Source organism: Prenolepis imparis, unplaced genomic scaffold (genome assembly GCF_030444845.1).
Source record: "Prenolepis imparis isolate NDT839.2.m4 unplaced genomic scaffold, iyPreImpa1.0 SCAF_10, whole genome shotgun sequence".
NCBI classification, from domain to species: Eukaryota; Metazoa; Arthropoda; class Insecta; order Hymenoptera; family Formicidae; genus Prenolepis; species Prenolepis imparis.
The window spans coordinates 6,647,138-6,670,569 of record NW_028141168.1 but is presented as its reverse complement, the minus strand read 5'-3'; the positions used below and the strand labels follow the sequence as shown (position 1 = coordinate 6,670,569).

The following is a 23,432-nucleotide window of genomic DNA, read 5'->3' as shown; positions in this document are numbered from 1 at the left end:
TCCAAAAAAGGGAACTATTGATAAAAATTATTAAAAGTACGAATAAACTCTTATTTATACGTAAATTGTAAAAATATAAATATTTTTATCATTATTATATCATCATCACGTATTTTTTGTTTAAATTTTTTTATTGAGAATAATTTATTTATATTATTAACCAACAGCTGATACTGATAAAACGATAAATGGTAGCTTTGAACAATTGTAGCTCAGAGAGCGCCAGTAGTAAAGGCAGAAACAGATACAAAATATATGACAAAAGAATATGATAAGCTACTTATAAAATAATAAAATAATGTAAAAAAAAATTCATTAATTTATCATACAAATAAACAGATGAGAGCTATCGAATATTCAAATTACATCAAAATAGTTAAATAATTGTTATCAATCATATACGCGACATAAATGCAGTATATAAACTGGAATATCTTCTCTCTACTCTCCCTATTTTGTTTCTTTAACTTTCAATTCGTTTGTAAAAAAAATTTCAGATTAGAGAATTAAAATGATTTATGTACTTGGTATGATTAATTTTATATTGCATATAAAAGATATTAATAAGACATCTTTGTCGTGTATTTGTGTTTTGCATTCTCGCGAATTAATTTTTATGTTCTTTAAATACGAATCATAAAAATTCTTCGGTTTTTGATCTAAATCATATTATTCTTTAATGAAATATATATTATGTGCGTAAAAAAAAATTCTCTTCTTGAGACATAATGTGCATTCTGCGACTTTGCACGCGAGCAGACGATCGCGATGAATAAGAAATGTAGCAGGCGATTACGGAGGAAAAAGATAGATGAGGGAACGAAACGTGACGAAAACGAGAAGATAGCAGAGGTCGCGGCAACTATTAATGAGAAGTTTTACAGGAGTCGGATCTCACATTAAGTATGCAGTAGAAGCTCGAGGAATACGCTTTTCTCGGTTTCTTTTTTTTTTCTTTTTTTTTTCGTTAGCTTGTTTTTTCGCTCGACGCATATTTGAGCGACTTGATCCTCCGCGAGGAGAATTGCTCACGCAAGTGCACTTTATCGATACATATTTGATGAGGGAGTCTATAGACCGTACGATTACGACAATTCACGTTACATAGGTTCATCAACTATTCCGCCTATAACCGAAAGATAGCGATTCTAGCTTGCACGATCGCTCGTGCATATTTTGAGAACGTACTAAAATAGACTTTTCATGAACTTGCGAAAACTCTAATCCAATCGATAATTCGCGACAAAGAGAGAATAAAAAATCCGATTTGTTTGTAGTTTCGCTTACAATTTTTTTTTACACATCGGCTTATTTCAATTTTTATTTTATTTAAATTGCATTAAAGTTGTTATTTTGTAAAAATATTTTTGCACCGTAAATCCCGCCCGAATTTTTCGCCTAAATGCCAATGCCACGAGTACGTGTTGAAAAAAATACATCGAATAGATGAAATACTTCGATCTATGTGATCGTTTAATTCCAACACCGGCGTTTTATTCGGGTAAAAGTTTGCAAGTGCTTTCACCGCTTATTTCCGTCAAGCCGCAAGAAGAAAATGCGCGCATAGAGCGTTGGAGAGCGACTAATGGGTGGTCATTAACAATTGCGTGGTCTATTGTCACAATGGAGAAAATCAAAGAATGACAGTCACTAGCTTCGAGCTCAGATGAACATGGATAAAAGGGAGCGGCTTCACGCTTTGCCGAAAACGCGTCCAATATAAAAGTAAGCTGATATATCGCTGCAAAGTTACTTTTCTCTTTATCGTCTAGCGTTAAAGCAACGTTTGTTGGTATCTCGACTTAGGAAGTTAAGTATACACATTTCCAAGCTTGCGCGCTTGTACAAGATATTAAAAATATTTAATTTCGCGAAAAAGCGAAGCAAAATTCTGCTTGATATTTCTCTGAGAATCGCGAAAATGGTATTTTTAATCTAAGCGATTACCGAGATTTATAAGGTTTTTTTGTGGAAGATTGTCTTGTCGAAAACGCGCACGTGTGTCATCGAGGAAGATGATGATTAATGTCCAAGTATTTGTGATTGCCACACTGATAATTTGCGGTGTTTATGCTCGCGCCGCCGATAATCGAGAATCTTACAAAGGAACCAATGATCAAAAGTCTGCCGGATCAATGTTGGCTGAGATCGCGAAAGAATTCATTCAAAGATCAACGACCAGCAGTCAGGTAATCAAAATAATTAAGTGTCATTATGCAACGACTCCAAACATTATGGTAATTTTTTATCATTGATAAATAATAATCTATGTACAGAGTATCTATAAAAGCTGTCCTCTATATTTTGGAAATAATTCAAAATTATGAAAAACCGCGAAATACGTGTTTGATTATTTCGAGGGGACCCCGACTCAAAAATTTCAGATGGAACCTCTCATATTGTACCATATTATTTAAAAAGGCGTAAAAAAAAATTTTTTTTAGCGTGGAGGTTGATACGTTAAGGAGTTCAGGAGTTCAGGAGTTATTTAGAGTCAAAGTTTAAAAAAAACCAATTTAAAAAAATATTTACTACCATTTGGAAAATCATAAAAAAAACTTTCGAAGCGTGAAAGTGTTCGTCTTTTTTAAGTTCTTTCCATAAAAAATTCAGATTTAATCTTGAGATTTTTTTAGTTAAAAAAAGAAATGCAAGCAAGACATGAATTTAACAAGTTGCTTGAATTTCTTTTTCGAATTGAAAAAAAATTCAAGATATCAAATCTAAAATTTTTATGGAAAAGACTTTAAAAAAACAAAACTTTCACACTTCAAACTTTTTTTTTTAGGATTTTCCAAATGGTAACAATTTTTTGAAATTGACCTTTTTCGAACTTTGATCCTAAATAACTCCTAAACGAGTCAACATATCAACCTTCGATTTACGCCAAAAATTTTCTTTTTATGCCCTCTTAAACAATATAATATAATCTAGAAGTTTCTATTTGAAATTTTTTAGATAAGTCTTCCTGGGACACCCCTTTAAAAAGTAACCCTTCGAAATAATCAAGCACATACTTCGCGATTTTTCATAATTTTGAGCAGTTTCTAAAATATAGAGGATGGGAACAGACTTTATGGACATCATGTATGTATATATATTTCCCCCCCAAAGCAATAATATATCTTAATAATTAATATGTCATTAGAGTGTGCTTTATAAAATAAATTAATTTAAATATATGTATTCTCTTTCTGATATATTATAAAATATATGTATTCTGTTCTTTTTTAAACAGAAATTATTCTAATCTGTTGTCCATTCATTTTGAGGTCTACAATCATCAATCTACAATCTACAATTTATCTACAATCTAAATCCACAATCTAAATCTATATATAATTTCTACAAAAACCTAATAATAAAATAATTCACTCACCAATCGATGCGCAACAGTGGATGCGAAACTACGTTGATCTGTAACATAAAAATAGAATTCGAATTATAGCGCAGCGCTCAAAATAATTCATATTTCTAAAAATTATCATTGTACCATTGAATTTTATATTTAAAAAAAAAACGCATACAATAATCAACAAATATATAATTAAATAACTTTAAAGATTTTACTTTTTTTTAAATATAAATTTTTATAGAAATTTTATATTTATATTTTTTTCTAATTTCCTTTTGTTTAAGCCATTCAAATATAAAAATAAAATTAACGTATACACGATTTATAACAAAAATATTATATAAATAATAAATATTTACCCCAAGATTGCTCTGCCGGTTGCCCGATGCCTCCAAGCCTGCTCCTCCTCTCAGGTTGATCAGGATTGTCCAAGTCCTTCGATTTACGCGCGACACTTCAAACGACACTCCCGCACTAAAACGCCCGATACTTTGGACGACACTCCCGCACCAAAACGCGTGATACTTTGAACGGTATTCCCGGACTTAAGCGCGTGATATTTTGGACGGTATTCCCGGACTTAAGCGCGCGATACTTTACACGACATTCCCGTTCTTAACGCGTGACATTTTGCATTTCGAATGTCTTAGGCTTGTGTCTGTTCAATCAATTTGTTCAATACGCATAATTTTGTGTCGGTGTTTACTTTCTAATGGATACTAATTTTAATCTAAAATTTTTCTTATAGCATTCGAATAATTCGAAATTTCGAGAGTTATGAGTAAAAAGATATTAATTTAAGATATCAATTTAAAAAAAGTTTTTCGATTTATATTCATGAATAACAATTCTTCCGCACTGTCATGTGCATCAAAAATGCACTTTTCAAAATTTTCGATCCATTTTATTAATTATAAATACAAAAGCCGATATATGAATATTATAATTTATAATAGTATAGAGATAATATTCAAATATAATAATTTAAGTACCGCACAATTTTCGATCTGAATTTTCCATTGTTTATTAAAATTCTATTGGTAATTTAATAATTTTTGCGCTTTTACATAAAATAAAAGCGTATCGACTTTATAATACTGAATATCTAACTTATTAAAATATACTTTTTTTATAAATGTTTTTTGAATAATTTATATACTACGGCATCAATTTCATCAGTGCATCTTGCAGTTTGCAAGAACATTTCCGCTGCACCGAGATACTCTCTCGGTTATTATGCCGTATCAGATATGTGCTTAATTATTCTCTTCTTGAGGTAACGGAACTACATCTACAATCTACAATTTACAATCTAGAATCTACAATCTACAATCTACACAATCTAGATCTATTATATATTTTCACACTCTACACACACAATCTCTACAAAACCGTTACCTCATAAAAATAACAATTCATCACTCACCAATCGATGAGCACAGTTGACTGGAATGGATCTCTCTGTAACATATAGAATAAAAATTGTAGTAATGCTCGAAATAATTCATTTTTCAAACAATTATTATTGCATTAGATTTTATTTTCCATGCGTACAATAATAAAAAATTAATTAAATAATTTTATAAATTTTAATTTAATATAACTAACAAAAAAATTTTGATTTAATATAACTAATAAATAAATAATAAATACTCACTTTAGGGCTCCTTTGCCGGCGCCCGATGTCTATCCAAGACCGCCTCCTCCTCTCTCATCTTATCGGTGTCGTTAATTGTTGATCTGATACGTTGATCTGTAACATATAAATAGAATAAAAATTGTAGTAGTATAATAGAAAAAAAATTGTAGCAAAATAATTAGTTTTTCAAACAATTATTATTGTATTAGATTTTATTTTATTAGATATATAGATTTTATTTAAATTTTGATTTAATAAAATTAATAAATTTTGATTTAATGGGGGGGGGGCACTCATAAATAAATAATAAATAATATAAATAATAATATAATAGATAATATAATAAATAATAAATGATATATAATACATATATGTATTATATATAATATTATGTATTGTATATTTAATATTCTTTTTAATACTTTTATACATTTATATTTTTATTGTATTTATATATATTTATTACATATATTTTATATTATATATAATTACTATATATAATACACATATATAGATATATGTATAAAATTGATATATAATTATATATAATTTTATGTGTAAGAGTGTATTTTTCTACATATAGATTTTACTTGAACATTATCTACTTCAATTAAAGTTATTTTATCAGAATGCTATAAAATTTTTTTTAATTGAACTAGAATGATATTAAATAATCTTGCAGGTGCTCAATTTAAATCTTTCAAATCTGCTACTTCTTTTGGTGCTCAAAGCGGTTGTATTTGGCGCCGGCTATATAGGACAGCACGGCTACAAAGGACGTGAATTGGAGGAAGGTAATTTCAGAGTTCGTTAACGTTCATTCATACGTCCTTTAATTGCATTGACAAAAATCGACTGTATGAGAGAATAATTAATGTTTCATCGCGCTTTTTAAAAGTTCAACGAAATAAAAGTTTGGCGAATACGCATGTATATATTATAATTAAAAATTATATATAATTAAAGTAATCACTTTTCTGCTAATTTCAGAAAATATTGTGTCAGAGGGTGAACTCTCGCTAGCTCTGGGATATCTAATCGGTGATACCTGTTTATACAGAGCAGCTTGCGAAGAACCACACATAGCGAGAGAGTATCTCGGCGCGGCGGAAATGCTCTTGCAAACAATGAAATTGATGCCGCAGTAAGTATATAAATTATTCAAAAAACATTTATTAAAAAAAAGCATATTTTAATAAGTTAGATATTCAGTACCACGCTTTACATTTTATAAAAGCACAAAACTTTACTAAATAACCAATGAAATTTTAATAAACAATGGAAAATTCAGATTGAAAATTGTGCGGTACTTAAATTATTTTGTATCTGAATATTATCTCTGCACTATTATAATATTCATATATCGGCTTTTCTCACATACTAATAATTTGTGATCTTAATGTATTTATGATTAATAAAATGGACCGAAAATTTTGAAAAGTGCATTTTTGATGCACATGACAGTGCGGAAGAATTGTTATTCATAAATATAAATCCAAAAAATTTATTTAAATTAATTAATATCTTTTCACTTGTTCATAACTCTCGAAATTTCGGATAATTCGAATGTTAAGAAAAATTTTAGATTAAAATTAGTATTTATTGTAGAAAGTAAACAGCTTCAATTTATTTATAATTTTACACAATAATAAAATCAACTTAATTAGATTTATTTACATATTACTATGTATATAATGTATATAAAATGTATATAAAAATACACATACAAATTAAATAGATCGATTTATTGGAATTTTTTCAATCAAATGATATTTTCAAACTCGAATGATTCGGACAATTTAAAGTCCAAAATTCGAACTACTTGAATTAATGAATAACTTAAAAGCACTCTGAGTATTGCTATCAAATTGCAATATCGAATATTATTATGTAAAATTTGTATTTTTACAGAAGCTTACCTGCAGAATCTAATTATGAGAAGACGATCGCTGAATTCCGAAAGGCGATTGAGTACGGCAATATCGAACGATGTCCACCAGAATATACCTGTAAAAAAGAGAACATAAATAATTTTTTGCAAAGCGAAAAAAGATAACGCAAAAATTAATGTCGTAAAAGTCTCTAAAGTATTTTTTCCGTTTTCTTAAACTATATATATAACAATTTTTATATATTTATTCATACTATTATAGAACATATTTCATTATTACAATAATTTTCTTCTAAACATTAATGCCTATGTTATTATTATTCTGTTTTCTTGTGATAAAAGTTATATAATTATTCCGAATCAGATAAATTTCGAAGAATTAATAAAAATATATTTATTATTTCTTGTATTTTTCTTAGTAATATTTTTTCTTTGTATAACAGCTTTTCTCCGACAGATGTATATATAGCATCTTATTTATTCGCTTTTGGAAAGTTGCTAATATTAGTTATATTAATTATATTCAATATTAGTTATATTCAATAAAATAGTTATATTTAAATTATTCAAATGTTTCGTTAATTAACGCAAAATTATGTCAAGCAATGCGATATATTATAAATATGATGAAACTATTTAATTTGTAAATTCCGCATTATATTTCAAACATATATATATATATATATAAGTGCTATATATCACTTCTGTTGTTTATCCTGTTTGGTGTGACGTTTATTTGAATTTAAATGCGCCACATAACATATGCATCAGATGCAGTCTATATATACAATATTATTCCGATACTAGTTTCAGAAACTAATTCCATTTTGATGGAAATTTCACATAATGAAAGATGGGAGATATTCAATATACATTCATAAATTTCTATGAATTTAGTATCATACGTAGATTTCATGCAATTATAATACAGTAATATCATATATTTTTATATTTTCAGATAATTGTAAAAAACTTTATAACTCAATCATATATGTATGTAAGAGATTAATTAACAAATAATATCATTTAAAATTCGAATCTCTTTTATGAGTATTTTAGAAAAATTAACATAATTAAATATATAATTCAGATAATTATTCTTAATATATATTATACACATATACATATATATAATTATATATATATATATATATATATATATATAATGTATATATAATTCAGATAATTGTATTTAGATAATTCTTAATTTATTTCATTTATCTATCAATCTAATGCAGATTGGTGTGGCATATAAAAATTTTCGTGTGATTGGAATACATATAATTTTCCACACGTATTCCTGTGAGAAAAAATATAATTAAATATATCGTTAAGTAAATTATGTTTTAAAGTATTCAAAAAGTTCGAATATATTTTAAAATGTTCCCATTTCTACATTATATATGTTGTTATATGTTTCAAAATGTTTATATTAAATTTGATTGCAGAGTAGAAAGTTTTAATTACATTTAAATGCTGTTATATTTTCTCATACATATATATTCTCATTTTATACACTCATGAAATATTCATACAATAGACTATCTCAAGTTTATTTTATTCCTAGTCTATAATAAAAAACTTTTATGAAACATTTTATTCCACACAATTTAATTTTTTAAAACAAGCAAAAGTTTTGGTATTTCTCAAATTTAATATTTCACACTATTGCTGTAAAACGAATTAATTTGAAATTGCAAATTATACATATTTGAATATATAATACTTGAATATATAATTTGTAATTTCAAATTATATATGTATGCATATATGCATACATGTATAATTCGCATGATTATATTATAACATAAGATTTCATTACTTTTATGATATAAAATTATAAATAAATTGAACCATGTATTTTTAATTAATTATATATTTAAAATTTAAATATTTTTTAAAATTTAAAGAACTGCAAAATATTGCAGAAAAAATATGGCTAAAAACTGGATAGAAAAAATTACTGTGTCATATATTAAGAATTTAAAAAAAAAAAAAATATTTTGCATTAACAAAGCTGTAGAAAAACGTATCCCTTATTGAATCAACATGTACTTTTAGACCCTTTAAATAATAAAATTCGCACTAAATGATGAATATCTTGCATAATAACCTTACTTTTTTCACTTCATGCACTAATTAATATATACTTACATCTCATCAAAAAAATTGCCGTTATTCAAAAACTTCGCAGTGTTTCAAATGACCTTGATATATTTCACTAATCGCGAAGAAAACAATTCCACCAATAATTGATACTACATAACTTTAGAAATTTACCGTAAAGTAATCCAAACAATTTTTTACCCCACTCGTAGGTCTCAATGATGAGAAATCGTATTAATTAGACGAAGATGGAGAGCTCTTCTAATTACTGCGTCTCGTTCATATTTAACTCGATCTTTCTACCAGGCTGCACTCACGCTTTTATCTAAAGTCACTAGATATATATCTAGTGACTTTAGCTTCTACCTAACCTATCCTGACAGTCGCGCTGACGCTCTGACTATTGCAAGTTTGATTTTTCGCCTATTCACGTCGTGGACGTGTAAACAATTTTTCGTATCACAGCTAATAACATCGCTCTCTGTATATCTTGTGTGAAAAATGAGTTCGATAGGTACAGGGGTGAGTATGCTGCATATTACGTGAAATACGGTTGTAAAATATAATGTTAATGTGACTGGACACTAAAACTTAACCTCAATATTTCTTCAGTATGACCTGTCCGCTTCGCAATTTTCGCCAGACGGACGCGTATTTCAAGTAGAATATGCTCAGAAAGCCGTAGAAAATGGAGGGTGAGTGTTGCATTTATTTTATCCTTTAATGGACTCTTACATAAAATTTGTTTAAATAGTACCTGCATATGACAATTAATATTGTAATAATGTAAATCTATTTTGATATAGAGTATTTGATTAAATATTTTCACAAAAAAGTAGAGAATACATATGTTTTTATCTTATTTATGTATATACATGATTGCATTTTTGTTGTTGCAGGACGGTTATTGGCTTACGAGGGAAGGACAGTGTAGTGTTCGCTGTAGAAAAGATAGTGACGTCAAAACTCTTTGAGTCAGGCGCTAATAAACGGATATTCAATATAGATCAACATGTTGGTATGGCGGTCTCTGGTATAATATCAGATGCGAGACAAATCGCAGAGACTGCAAGATCAGAGGCTGCGAGTTATAAGGCACAGTATGGAGTCGGTATTCCGCTGAAGTATTTAAATGAAAGGGTCGCCATGTATATGCACGCATACACTTTGTATTCTGCTGTACGTCCCTATGGTTGCTCCGTTCTACTCAGCGCTTATGAAACCGATGGTCCAGCATTGTATATGATAGATCCATCGGGAGTATCATATGGATATTATGGCTGTGCAGTAGGTAAGTGAAATATTAATAATGACAAAATTGATATAGGAAGAAATTAATACTTTGCTTAAATCTATACTGTGTATATATCATCTCGTAGGTAAAGCAAAACAGTCTGCAAAAACAGAAATTGAAAAGTTAAAGTTACCAGAGATGTCATCCAGGGATTTAGTCAAGGAAGCTGCTCGTATTATCTACCTTGTCCACGATGAGTTGAAAGATAAACAGTTTGAATTGGAAATGAGTTGGGTTGGCGCCCATACCAATGGAAGGCACGAGCGTATACCAAACGATATAAAAACTGAGGCCGAAACGAAGGCACGACAGGCAATGGCGGAAGATTCGGACAGCGATACCGAAGATATGTAAAATGATTTTAGGAATACTGCCACTAAAATTATTTCTGTATTGTACACAGTAAAATTAAATATTAATATACGAATATATATGCACAATTCAAAATTTTAACAATGAATAAAGTAAATAAAGAGTTCTTTTTTTTGTTTAAGAAAATTAATACATTTATATTAAAATGTACCAAAAAGATATCGCTAAAAAATATCTTCCTTCGATAAATTGCAAAATCAAGTCGGAGATATGATAAGCAGACCATAAAAAAAGATTACGTTTTTTTGTACAGAAAATTTTCTTAGATTATCTTAGATAATTATCTTAGAAAATGATATCGTATCTCCTAACTTGAGTAAATTTTTAAGAACTAAATAGAATTTTATCTTCAGAAAGGGAGAGAAATGTATAATGGATTTTCGAGTTATAACAATGTGTGATTAAAAAACAGATATAGAAATATATCACGAAATTCTAATTTATAAAAATTATAATCATTTAATTATAAAATTTCATATATCGAAAATTATAGATTTTATCGATATTAGTTTACTTTAAATGTAGTTTAAATTGAACCATTGTTTCTCCCTCCAAAAAAAAAATTACACAAAGACAAAGAGGAAATTAAATTACAAAATTCTCGTTCGAGCAAATCGACGTTAATGAAAACAGAAATGTGTGTGTATATACATAAAAAAGTGTGTTATTAAATCTTTTCTATTGCTCTTAATAAATCTTAAAGTGTGTTTTTTTAGAGAAATATTTCAAATAAAAAGACTACTTGATTTTTAGAAAGACATTCTATAATCAAGTTTGATCAGTAGAGGCGCTTTTGATATTTCAAAATTTTTTTTTAATAAGATCATATATAATTTTCATTAAAATAAAATTGTAAAAAAATTAATACAGAGTTTACGAGATATTTCATGATTTCTTTCGACAATATTGTGATATAAAATGTGTAATATCTTGTAAAATATTCACTCTTCCTAATGTAAATTTATTTTTATATTTTCATATATTCAATAAATCAAATTAAAATATAAAGATGCATAATTGCATTTAAAAAGATAAATATATTTCAATTACATTTTGCAGGACAATGTTGCATTTGCGTAGTATCATAATTCGATTCTATTTATGAAAAATTTAGTAATTTTTAATGGAACAATTTTTTTAGCATATTTTAATAGAAGAGTGAATATTTTACAAAGTATTACATATCTCAAAATGTCAAAATAAAATATTAAATATCTCATAAAATTGATTTTTTTATTTATGATTCTGTTTTATATGTAAAATGATAAAAAGAACCAAGTCAAAAAATATGAGAGAAAAGATGAATATATCATATTTCATTAAAAAAAAGATAGATTTAAAATTTCAGAATATATCTCTTCACCTCAAGAAAAAAAAAACACCGTGCTGATTACAGAAAATCCTCTTCGAAATCTCAAATAATCTTTATCTAACAATAAAACATTTTTTTATAAAACACATATTTTAGGATTTATTAAAAGTGATAATCTAATGACTTATATTCTCTCTCTTTCCTTCTATATATATATTTTTTTTTAATTATTCATTTATTTATCTATGTATCAAAATGTTGCGCTTATAATTTATGACAAAGATATGTGTGTATATGTGTGCATTGTGTATTGGAACGCAATCCCGGACGAACAATGCGCTTCGATAAAGAAACATTGGCGATCTGTTTGATGTACGCGCATGCTCTTCCTTCACGCAGGGGTTGATTGGTTGCTGGACGGTCGAAGAAACCGCGGCTTGGGCGAGCTTTATATAAGGGTAGTATGACTTTGAAACTCTACCATTGGTTTTGATTATTGCGGCCAGGACGGATTTGCCGTTGTGTCACTGTGTCGCTGTCGTTGCCATCGCTCGTTCTCTCGAATTTTTTTTTTTTTTTACAAGTGAGGGAGACGGACAAGTTATTAATTTAGCTGTCGTTATCATCCGAATGTTTCGATTCTCTTCATCATAGAACAGGTGATTTCCGCGATCTAACCGGAAATCCTATAGAAAAATGTTTTTGAATCTGAGCATCAAATCTGAGCTTCCGAACGATGTTCTCAATGTCGAGGAACAAGAGATGTTTGTTATTTATATTTTCACGGCCATCGTACTCGGTATCATCGGCTTCTTCGGATTCATCTTGAATCTGCTGGTCATCCTGACGATTGTCAAGAATGCCAACATACTATGGACACCCAACAATGTGATCCTCGTCAATATGGTTGTAAGTATTATTGCTGTATCACTCTATTCAATTGAATTTGCAGGTAATGATTAAGCGTAGAAATAAGCTTCTCTGTACTTCAAAGTGCAATTTTAACGATAATGCATTTTTTACGTTTGATAAAAACCTATATTTTTACAGATATCACAAAGAGAGATTATACAAATTATAATAAATTTAAAGAAACGTGCGTAGAGTATAAAATATCTTTTAAAAAAATAGAGAATTAATAACAGAGATATATATGTCAGAGAAAAAGACTTTTTTCTGACGAATTTGTATTTATCTTATGCTAAGAAATATAATACAATATTTGTGTTTCAGTATAGTATATTTTACTAATTCAATTAAAAAAATAAATATTGTAAATGTCAACAAGAACAATATAAAAGTAGACGCATAAAAGCGAAGCAAACAAAAGAATCAAATAGTTGTATACTAATGTTGTTTTACTGTAAGCATTCTGAGGTAAAGAAAGAGAGAAAAATCCAATACTTAAGAAAGTTTCGAAAGAGCTTTAATCAATCTATAATTAATGAAGAAATATTTCTCTGTTATTGATTTCTATATACAACAGTTTATAAAAAGAGAAAAGACTTTATAAAAAGAGATTGTATGGCAATTTAGAAAAACAGCTACATATATATATTCGTTCTTTAATTAATTAAGGAACAAATTTTAATTAAATTATCTAATTAAATACAACACACCACCATACTTTAATTATTTATTAATTAAATATATAGAAATTTAAAAACTTAATTTACTCAAAATTGATAATTCATAATTATTGCTATATAATTATTGTTATTTCATGTATATAATTGCTAATTACACGTATCGTATCACTCAATACTACGAAGACATGTAGGCCCTATGGTATTGTGAAAAGTGCAGTTTGAAATTTGAAAACAATACGGAATGAATGGATTATTCTATTGTTTTAATTCGCATCGCGAATTAATGAAGCTAGCATGTGCTAATTAGATGTTTGAAATAATTTTATCATGATTACATACTATTCATGATTACAATATTAAGCGATGCATTATGAGAGAAACCCTATCGTTCAAAACGATTCATGTAACATACAATCAATGGGACAAAATAGAGCATAATAATCTAGTTTTTGTTCGACGAGCATTTTATGGACTGTTTTGCACAGACATTAAATTCTTCGATTTTTACTTTATAGAAATAGATTCTACTTATTACAAGAAATCGAAAAATCATACAATTAATTTTTCAAAATTACAATACAAAAAGTGTCCTAAATTCACTTTTTCTCTACGAATATTTTGGTCAAGTTTTAATACTGATTTTTTCTTAACAAAAATGTCGGCAAGTCATTTGTCCGATAAATTCTGTAACCGGTGACCTGCAAACTCTCAAGCATATTGGAGTATACTCGGAATTCAAAATCGTTCTTTTACAAAAATTCTATTTTAAAATATTTTTGAATGCACAAATAGTTGAAAAATTTATATAAAAACTTATTGACGTTGAAAATTGTAATTGAATTAAAAATTTGTAATTGAATTATTTCATCCATATATGATTCTTTGACATTCTATGAAAATAACGAAGATAGCCAGTTTATAAAGTATTAATTTATATTAGTATCCTATAATTATAAAGTATCATTTACAGTATCCTATTTATATACATATACAGTAATTTAGAGATACCTCGACATGACAAATCTTGATACTTTTACAATTTAGCAACATTATATAAAAATTGTCGTGAACAATATTCAAAATGATTTCAACCCGGAAAATGTGACAAAAAATAGAAGAACCATGATAGAATTATATCAAAATGTTCTAACTCCGAATTAATTTCAAATTATTATTTTTGATAACACACATATATATATATATATATATATATATATATACACTCCCCCCTCTCTCGCTCTCTGTTTTATACATATATATATTATTTTTATTAACTGTTCACAAAGAAGAATGAAAGTAAAAGAATAAAATTGCTAATAAAGTAGATGCATTTGCGCTGTAATATAGGATAAAATCAAAATAAATATCGAGGTTGTGGAAACACATTACGATATTGCTTTCTTAGATAATATTAATTTGATATTACTTCAACATAATATAATGTCAAAGTGTGACTTTTTAAATCAATTTAATAAAAATATAATTATTTTGCAAAATAAGATTTTTATAGCATAATTAATGATCTAAAATAAAAAATTAGAAAGTTTTTTAAATGTTATAATTATATACATTCCATACAATCTCTTTCATTCACAAATAAATTTAGCATATAATTTTGAAGAACGAAAAATCTTTTCTATATTATTTTGTTTTTGAAACTTTAGCTTACAAATTTATTACCTGCAAAAGCTATTAAACTTAGTATGTCAAATTAATATATAAAAATATTCAACATTATTAAATTGAAAAAATTTTATATGTAAGTACACGCACATATAAATGCACTACACACAAATAATCTTTTTCATTTTAATTTTTATAAAAATTAAAACGATATCTTGTTTAATTAGCTTTGCCATACGCAATTGTTTTAGAATAACCGCAAATAAATAATATATGTAAACGAATATTTTTCTGTGATTTACATTATTATAGAAAAAACATGTTTCCAAATGTCAAACTACCTTGGAAAATAAAGATAAAAGGACACAGGAGATATTTGAATTTATGATAGACAAATATTTCTTCACACAACCAAAGAAAATTTTTTTCTCAACGCTTTCACGATATATATTGGCAATGAGAAAAAATTTTTAAACTTCATTAACTGTACAACGTACAAGTACGCGTGACATGCATACGAAAACAGATTCTGAATACGTTACGCAGTATACATATTGTATATTTTTTTAATATACACAACCTACGAACTTTGACTGAAATTTAAATTAGAATAAAATATTCTGGATCTATGTAGAGATATAGATATATAGAGATAGGTCTTTTGTAAAATCAAGGTCTTTCTATAAAGCGTCGCATCTTTTAAGAAAAACTACCGTTTTATAAAAAGTCTAGTTAAGTTTTTTTTTTAACAACAGAATTTGCAATCTATCTACGACAAAGATATGCATAATGATGTTGTCAACTTATGTATTCCAACGTAATAAATAATCTTTTCAACAAAGCAAAATTGTTCAAAAGCAAAATTTTAATTAGCGAAACACGTGCGTAACAAATTATATACAAAAGTCGAAGGAGTATACAAAATTATTAAATCGGAACATGCTTTTAACATTAAAACCAAATTGCGTATAAGTAATTTTTCCTACAAAATTAAGATTTGACTTAAGCTTAATTTAAACTTATGAAATTTAAGCTATTGAAATTTAAAAATAACATTTACATTTTCATCTTTCTATTATCTTTGTATCTAATTTAAATTAATTTTTATTTCGAATAATATGTAATAAAATTACTTAGATTTCACTGGTTCTTCAAAATATTTCCATATGCCTGAAAAAAGTTTCTCTACTGTGATTCGACATTGCTTGAAAAAAACTTCAATAAATCAAAGCAATGGATGACATATTATTATGCCATAATCTTTTGTGTCATTAGTCTTCTTTTGTAAATACACACATATACACACATATAATATTAATTATTAAATTCAGGAAAATAACAAAGTATCCAAATTGTTGTTCTAAAATTAGAAAAGATAACAACTTTAAAATGCATAATTAATTACACGCACGATGATAATCAACTAATGTAAATATAAATAGCTTTAAGAAGTATTTTTATATAACGTTTGACACATTTATTGCAACAGGTTGGAGATTTTTTAGTAGCTGCACTGGGAAATCCCGTCGCGATGACGTCAGCGATCGCTGGTGCATGGTATTGGAACCATAAAGTGTGTCTATGGTATATATTATTATTTTTATTATATTCAAATGAATATATAATAAAGTAATATTTTTTGTCTTTATAAAGACAAAATTTTTTTTACTTTTTATGACAATAAAAATGTTGTCTATAATAATTAAAGGTGAATCTTAACAGAGCGTAAATATCGTGCAATACATTTTGGAGGCGAGTGATCAAAGATGATTATATATATGTGCGTTCGTAATATATTTCAGCGTTATATTTATTAATGATAAGTAATCGGTTAAACAGATTAAATGGAAATATCGAAACATCACGTTTAACTATGATATTTCCGTTGTTTAACCTGAATTTTATAGGTAATGTGCACATAATTATTTCATTATAATTGAATTCGACAAGAATTTTCCGGTTCAAATAATTCATGATTGATAAAATATATACATTGTGTGTGTATATACACATTATGTCCGAGATACACACACACATACGTTCACACGTAATTGTAAAATTTATAAATTACTTTTCTTCGTATCAGAATTTAAGAAAAAAATTTTTTTTACGAAATAAAAAAAATATGTACTATTTTAGTACTCAAATTTAAAATATTGAAACAAGAAAATCTGATTTGTATATACAGAGAACTCCATTTGAAACAATCTAAATAACCTGATATAGGCTTTCTAGAAAAATGTTTCGGAGAAAAATTGTTTGTCTTTCATATTATTTTAATAATAGATTATTTCTATTATTTTTTAAATAAAATATATATTATCTCTTACATAAATCTATCTTCTTTTCAATTCTGTATATAAAAATATTAAAATGAGATTATTGACACAAGTGAATATGAAATATTTCATATATGTATATGCATATATCAAAATTGGAAAGTGTCTTGACAAATATGTAAAAGTATTAATAATCCAGTTAGGACTACATATTTTTCATCGAGCGTAACTGCTTCTTCTTATTCAGAATTTTTATATCATATTCTTTCGATTAAAATATTTCAGAAATTATTAAAATAATCAAATATTTATAAGCACATTTGCTATATAATATGGATATAGAATTTTTTAGTTGCATTCAAAATACAGATAAACTCTCGATCCTCAGATTTTAAAATATAAATATAAAATGTTAAAAATTTCAAAACGTTTCCGGTCTTAGACACACATATACATCTAAGCATATAGAAAGATTTTGTCAACTAAATATGATTTATTATTATTGTGATAAATATGATTTCTTATTATTGCGAGAAACTCTTCTCTTATCAATTTTAAACATAAACTGGAAAAATATTAAAAGAGTAATGAGTACAGCTATAAAATAATTTTTTTTCTTCCATTTCTCTGAAAATTTAAAACAAATCACATCTGTACACTTAGATAGGCGATATAAATTTTAGTCGTCAACAGTCGTGAACAGCTGTTATCGCATGACTTTTTGTTGGCGCTAAAAGTGAAAGAAATCTTCATACTGTCCTAAACCGTTCAATCACAGCTGCCGATCTTTAATATTTTAGAAATGCCAATCTTTAAAAAAAAATATCTGACTGAGTATGCCATGCCAAAAAATGGCACACATGCTAAAAGAAATTCTAAAGTAAGATATAAAGTAGGAATACTCATTTTTTTATATAATCTCATTTTAGATTTGTATTTTTATATGTAGAATAATGACAAGAATTATTTTATATAAGAAAAAATATATAATTAAAAATATATAATTTTATACACTACAAAATTTGATACAAAAAAACATTTGATGAATGAAACTAAAATATATAATCCACGTTTTAGAAAATTTTATCCAATAGATTCATATTACATATAATTATGGCAACCAGATTCCCTATTTTAGGTACGCGTGGTTTATGACTACAATGGGATTCGCCAGTATCGGTAATTTAACGGTAATGGCAATAGAAAGGTTCCTGCTGGTGACATGTCCAATGAAGACATTATCAATAAGGTAATGAATTATTAATAATAAATTAACGCACATGAGATAAACACAAATAAATATATATGTATATGTATACACACACATACACATATAAAAAATAAGAAAAAAAATGTATATAAATTAAAATTTTATGTTATGTTTAGACGCGAGTTTCAATCTTTAGTTAACATTTATCTTATTTACTTATTTAATTTATTTTGTAATTTGTTATTAAAAAAGAATGTTGTCAGCGAGAAATAAACTCCCGTTCCTATCATGTATAAAGATTTATATTTCTATCATGTATAAAGATTTAAACTTTCAGACACATAATAATTCTTTTTTTCTTTATGAAACGGAATGTTGGAATTATATGGTACAAACATCAGACAGTGAAATGATGATCAATTTGCGCATTCCTCGACTTTCCATCGCATACTTTCATCGCGACGTTCTCCAGGAAGCGCTGTTACTCGTCATACCTACGAAATGGCCATTAACACCTTCAAGACATAATTTCTACATAAATTTGCCCAGTTTATGACAAATAATTTAGTTAATGTGTTAAATATTTAACTAACACAACAATTTTTTGTCACCCTTCTATTGTTTATTGTAGAAGTAACGGAACGGAATACGGAAATAATAAACGTATCCTAAATTTTAGGACATTTGGTCTCTTTACGACGAGAGGATGTAAAATTATTTGCACGTGATAAACAATATTGTAGATATAAATCGTTTCAGGAAAATCACGATATGTTTCTATCGAACATTTTGACAAATTTTACGTAACGCGTTTTTTAATAATACAAAAAATACAGTATTGCCGTCTCAGTATTACTTCACAGATCCTTCATTATATTCGTGCCTTCGCAATTAACGATGGATTAAAAATGATCTCCTTGTTAACAATGTTGTCTAAAGACGATATAGTAACCGAGAGAAGGCTAAACGATTTTTAATCCTCTTTAACAATAAATCCGTTATTCCTCTGAGTTAAAAGTTTCATTAACGAGTTAGAGTTTCTGATCATACTGCATGTTGGATTATTCCGAAAAGAGAATTTATATATGACGTATTTCAATATTTTTATCTGGCCTTTGTGTTAAAAAGTCAAAAATTGAAAGATGTCTTCATATGAATCTCTTCACTCAAAAGTAGCTCTATGGTTTAAATTCATTGCTTCCTTCAACGAAAAACATCGAAATATTTAATAATTTTTTAATTGTAAAAAATGAAAAAAAGTACCGAAAATTAATTGCTTTTGAAAATTATTTCAAATTGTACTGTTATTGTTTTAAAAATGAGAATAAATAACAAAGTGTTCTTTTGTTATTTTCTTATATTTAAGCTTTAACTTTTACTTCAATAAAATTAAATGTTTTTAAATTTTTACTAAAATTTGTATTACAAAAGGTTTTAATCTAGACGTTAAGAAATTATTTTAGAAAAATGATATGCACACTTTTGCGAAAAAAAGCAATTTTGAATGAATCAAAGAATAAATCCTTGAATTTTCACACTCTTTTTTAACATGTTGCATGAAAATTGTTGTTAACTATGTTTTAGTACAAGTGAGACTTAATAATTGAAAAACTTTGTACAACTTTTATTCTATTATTTGAATGCGATATATTTTTAATTATAAAAAAAATGTTATAATTTATTTATGTTATAATTGAAATTAACAATACATATTATATTAGATTATTTTTTAAATTAATTTGTGTTTTTATAGAATTAAAATGTGAAATGCATGCTTTTTTTCTCGCGTAATTATATTAATTTAAATTGAAAAACAAAGTATTATTATACATAAAATGTTTTTTACGCGAAAAGGTTCTTGTGTGGAAATAAATGCATTTTGCATTTTTATTTCTGTGTCAAAAAAATTCACATCTAAATGTGTTATAAATATATATTATGTGTTTATGTATTATAATGTATTACACGATAAATGGACAAAAGAAAAACAATAGAACGTACCTATATTCGTGAAGTTCAACTTGAGTCGCGTCTGATTATACGTATATCGAGTTTGATCACTGATCCCTACTTATATAGAGATCAGTGAGTTTGATTCGCACATATTCGAATAATCAATAATTTCGGTATTTCAATTATTCTTTTATTATGCATTTTTTTAAAAATATTTAATAATTTTTTATTTAGTTAAATTTTATCCGCCAATTTATAAGAGAACGTAGCAATTTTACTTATGTTATTGTCTTTTCAAAGTTTAAATGACGAGTCCCCCCGAAAAATAATTTAATTTTTTCAAGGATACGCTAAATTTTTGTATTTTATTTTAATTAATATAAATTTTTTAATATAAATTAAATCTGCCAGCAATAATATAATTATAATCATTATGTAACATTAATTTTAATATTTTATGTAAGTTCTTGTCTCCTACATTAAATATTTATTCCTTCAAAAATTTGTCAATTCTTTGTCAATTCTTATAGACACGCTTACATATTGGCGCTTTTGGTTTGGATATATGCGCTCTCTTTGTCATTACCGCCGTTTTTCAATTGGGGCACTTATGGCCTGGAGGCCGGTAATATATCTTGCAGCGTATCCTGGGAAATACACGATCCTGAGACGCATAATGATTCTTACATCGGATTTATATTTATTTTTGGATTTTTCCTTCCTGTCACAATAATAATCAGCAGTTACTGCGGCATTATAAGGAGCTTGAAGAAAATGCGAAAAAGGATTGGTAAGTTTGCGCTAGACTTTTTTTATAATAGCAAGCTATAATAACAAGCTTTTATAAAGCTTAGTTATACAAAGTTAAATACATATAATTTTTTTTCTACCTAAAACACACGATGTTAAATACAATTTTTGAAAAAAATATATTCTGAAAATTTGATAATGCAGTTTCAAGTTTATTTCTAATTCCTCTAATTGGATTCATATTTTTCTTATTATAGGTCAAAATAACAGACGAGAGAGGAAGATTACAATGATGGTGTACCTAATGATCATTGCTTTTCTAATCGCCTGGTTACCCTATGCCATTCTTGCACTCGCAGTTCAGTATTTCTATGTGAGTATATATATAATTATAAAACGTTTAACGCTCGAAAAGTATTCGTTGCGTTCTGATTTAATTAATTTATCAATTATGAATTAGAAATCGACATGCTAGGACATTTTCTATATACTCGTAAAAGGAGTAAATAACGTGATAATATTTTACTACGTATACATTCGAGTAGCAAAATTATTTTGTCCAATCGCGACGAGGTCGCGAAAAGATTGGGATCAAGGCGATCGCCTGGCTATAATAAGATTTAATCACCGACACGCCAATAGCTTCTCAACGCCTCGATCAATTTCTCTCCACGTATGGAGCGGACTTCGAAGGATTAGAAAAGCTCATAAAAAATTAGTCATACGTATATATTACAGGTACAAATCTCCCATGTCGTAGCGGTATTGCCTGCGCTTTTCGCAAAATCCTCCATCTGCTACAATCCTATAATATACGCAAGTTTGAATGTGCAGTTTTGTCGCACTTGGAAAAAAATGTTTTCCATCAATACGAATTCGAGAGTCAACAATACCACAGGAATGACGACAATAAGTAGAATAAAAATGAAGAATATCAATCGCCCGTTGAAGTAAGTCAGACAGAAAGATAAAACTTAGTACCTTTTGTGGTCCGTCAATCCTCAGAGATGATGCACAGACTGGAAGGAAGATGCCAACAGTGGACCGATGAATAGGTAATGGAAGAATCTTTTTTCATCGTTCATCCTGTAATTATTAAAGAAAAACAGCCTGTAAAAAATAGATCCGTATAAGAAAAGAGATTTCTTTCATACAAATGTATTTTTTCTTTTACTCTATTTTTGCATCTGTTTGCGATAATTTTTTCGACGCGCAAAGTTTCACATTTTGCTAAATCCAAGATTGCTTTTTTATGAAAAAATTGCGCGGTGAACCAAATAAATTATTCTTTAGTACAGCATTTACATCAGAATTTATTTGTATCTATTTGTATTTTATTTATATTGTATATATATATAAATTTCGTGTATATGTATTTTTTGTACATTCTATGTTTAGATTGACAGTTCAGATAAATATTATATTGTAAATATTATATTATATTGATTCCCGTTTCTGTAAAAATTTTAGTACAGGCAAATGAAAAGTAAAAATATTTATTCTATTATATTACATTTTTAAAAAATCCAACATTTGTTTTAAAAAATATTAGACTAAACAAAAAGTTCTTTTGAAATCAAGTCAAGTTCTTTTTATATATAAAATCAAAATTTTATTGAATATTTAATTATTTAATATTTTGTCCGACTATATGTTCCGCCATCTTTCGGGTAGACAAAAAATACATCTTAAAAAATATATCTCGGCCAGAACAAAATGCATAATTATTTATTGTCTTCCATTTTTAAACTTGTGCCAAATGTAAAAAAAACACAATCAATCCTTCATATTTTTTTATTTAACTTTTAAACAACTATGTATGCACGTGCACAGTTACGTATATTATTTTACGTATATTACGTATATTACGTTATTACGTATATTACGTTACGTATACAGAGTGAAGCGAAGCGTACTCGAGATCAAACGGCATTGAATAAAGCAATAAATATTGAAAATAAACAAGAAAAATTTCTAGAATGGACATTTGCCCTCTTTGATCAACCCGATATATTGTATTGCCGCGAGCTCTAATGCCATTCTCGTTAGATACATCTTT

At 27.3% G+C, this 23,432-nt stretch overlaps 4 protein-coding genes across 8 annotated transcripts in view; 3 read left to right on the top strand and 1 right to left on the bottom strand.

Annotated features, from left to right (window-relative positions):
* LOC145941913 (uncharacterized) overlaps positions 1–23,432 on the bottom strand; it is a 246,211-nt gene that overhangs the window by 95,562 nt on the left and 127,217 nt on the right. For 2 of the 5 annotated variants that reach the window (XM_083048334.1, XM_083048327.1), the window contains exons 3-8: positions 22,355–22,459; positions 6,914–7,001; positions 5,013–5,108; positions 4,782–4,816; positions 3,715–4,064; positions 3,380–3,417 (exon numbers count right to left, since the gene is read on the bottom strand). The gene's annotated coding sequence lies outside the window, so the exon portion shown is untranslated. Of the gene's footprint in view, positions 1–3,379; positions 3,418–3,714; positions 4,065–4,781; positions 4,817–5,012; positions 5,109–6,913; positions 7,002–9,039; positions 9,187–22,354; positions 22,460–23,432 lie in introns of those variants that run through there. The other 3 variants (XM_083048328.1, XM_083048330.1, XM_083048329.1) reach the window with 3 other exon arrangements.
* On the top strand, positions 2,016–7,050 carry LOC145941918 (uncharacterized). Its single transcript, XM_083048345.1, has 4 exons — positions 2,016–2,189; positions 5,677–5,788; positions 5,985–6,138; positions 6,906–7,050. Exons 1-4 carry the CDS (start codon positions 2,016–2,018, stop codon positions 7,048–7,050), a joined length of 585 nt encoding a protein of 194 aa, XP_082904471.1.
* Positions 9,373–10,764, top strand: Prosalpha7 (proteasome alpha7 subunit). The gene is made up of 4 exons (XM_083048386.1): positions 9,373–9,513; positions 9,604–9,686; positions 9,891–10,282; positions 10,371–10,764. The coding sequence occupies exons 1-4, from the start codon at positions 9,493–9,495 to the stop codon at positions 10,637–10,639; spliced, it is 765 nt and encodes a 254-aa protein (XP_082904512.1). The 5' UTR covers positions 9,373–9,492; the 3' UTR covers positions 10,640–10,764.
* On the top strand, positions 12,468–22,578 carry LOC145941917 (rhodopsin). Its single transcript, XM_083048344.1, has 6 exons — positions 12,468–12,878; positions 16,671–16,765; positions 18,599–18,709; positions 21,154–21,413; positions 21,631–21,746; positions 22,112–22,578. Exons 1-6 carry the CDS (start codon positions 12,666–12,668, stop codon positions 22,325–22,327), a joined length of 1,011 nt encoding a protein of 336 aa, XP_082904470.1. The 5' UTR covers positions 12,468–12,665; the 3' UTR covers positions 22,328–22,578.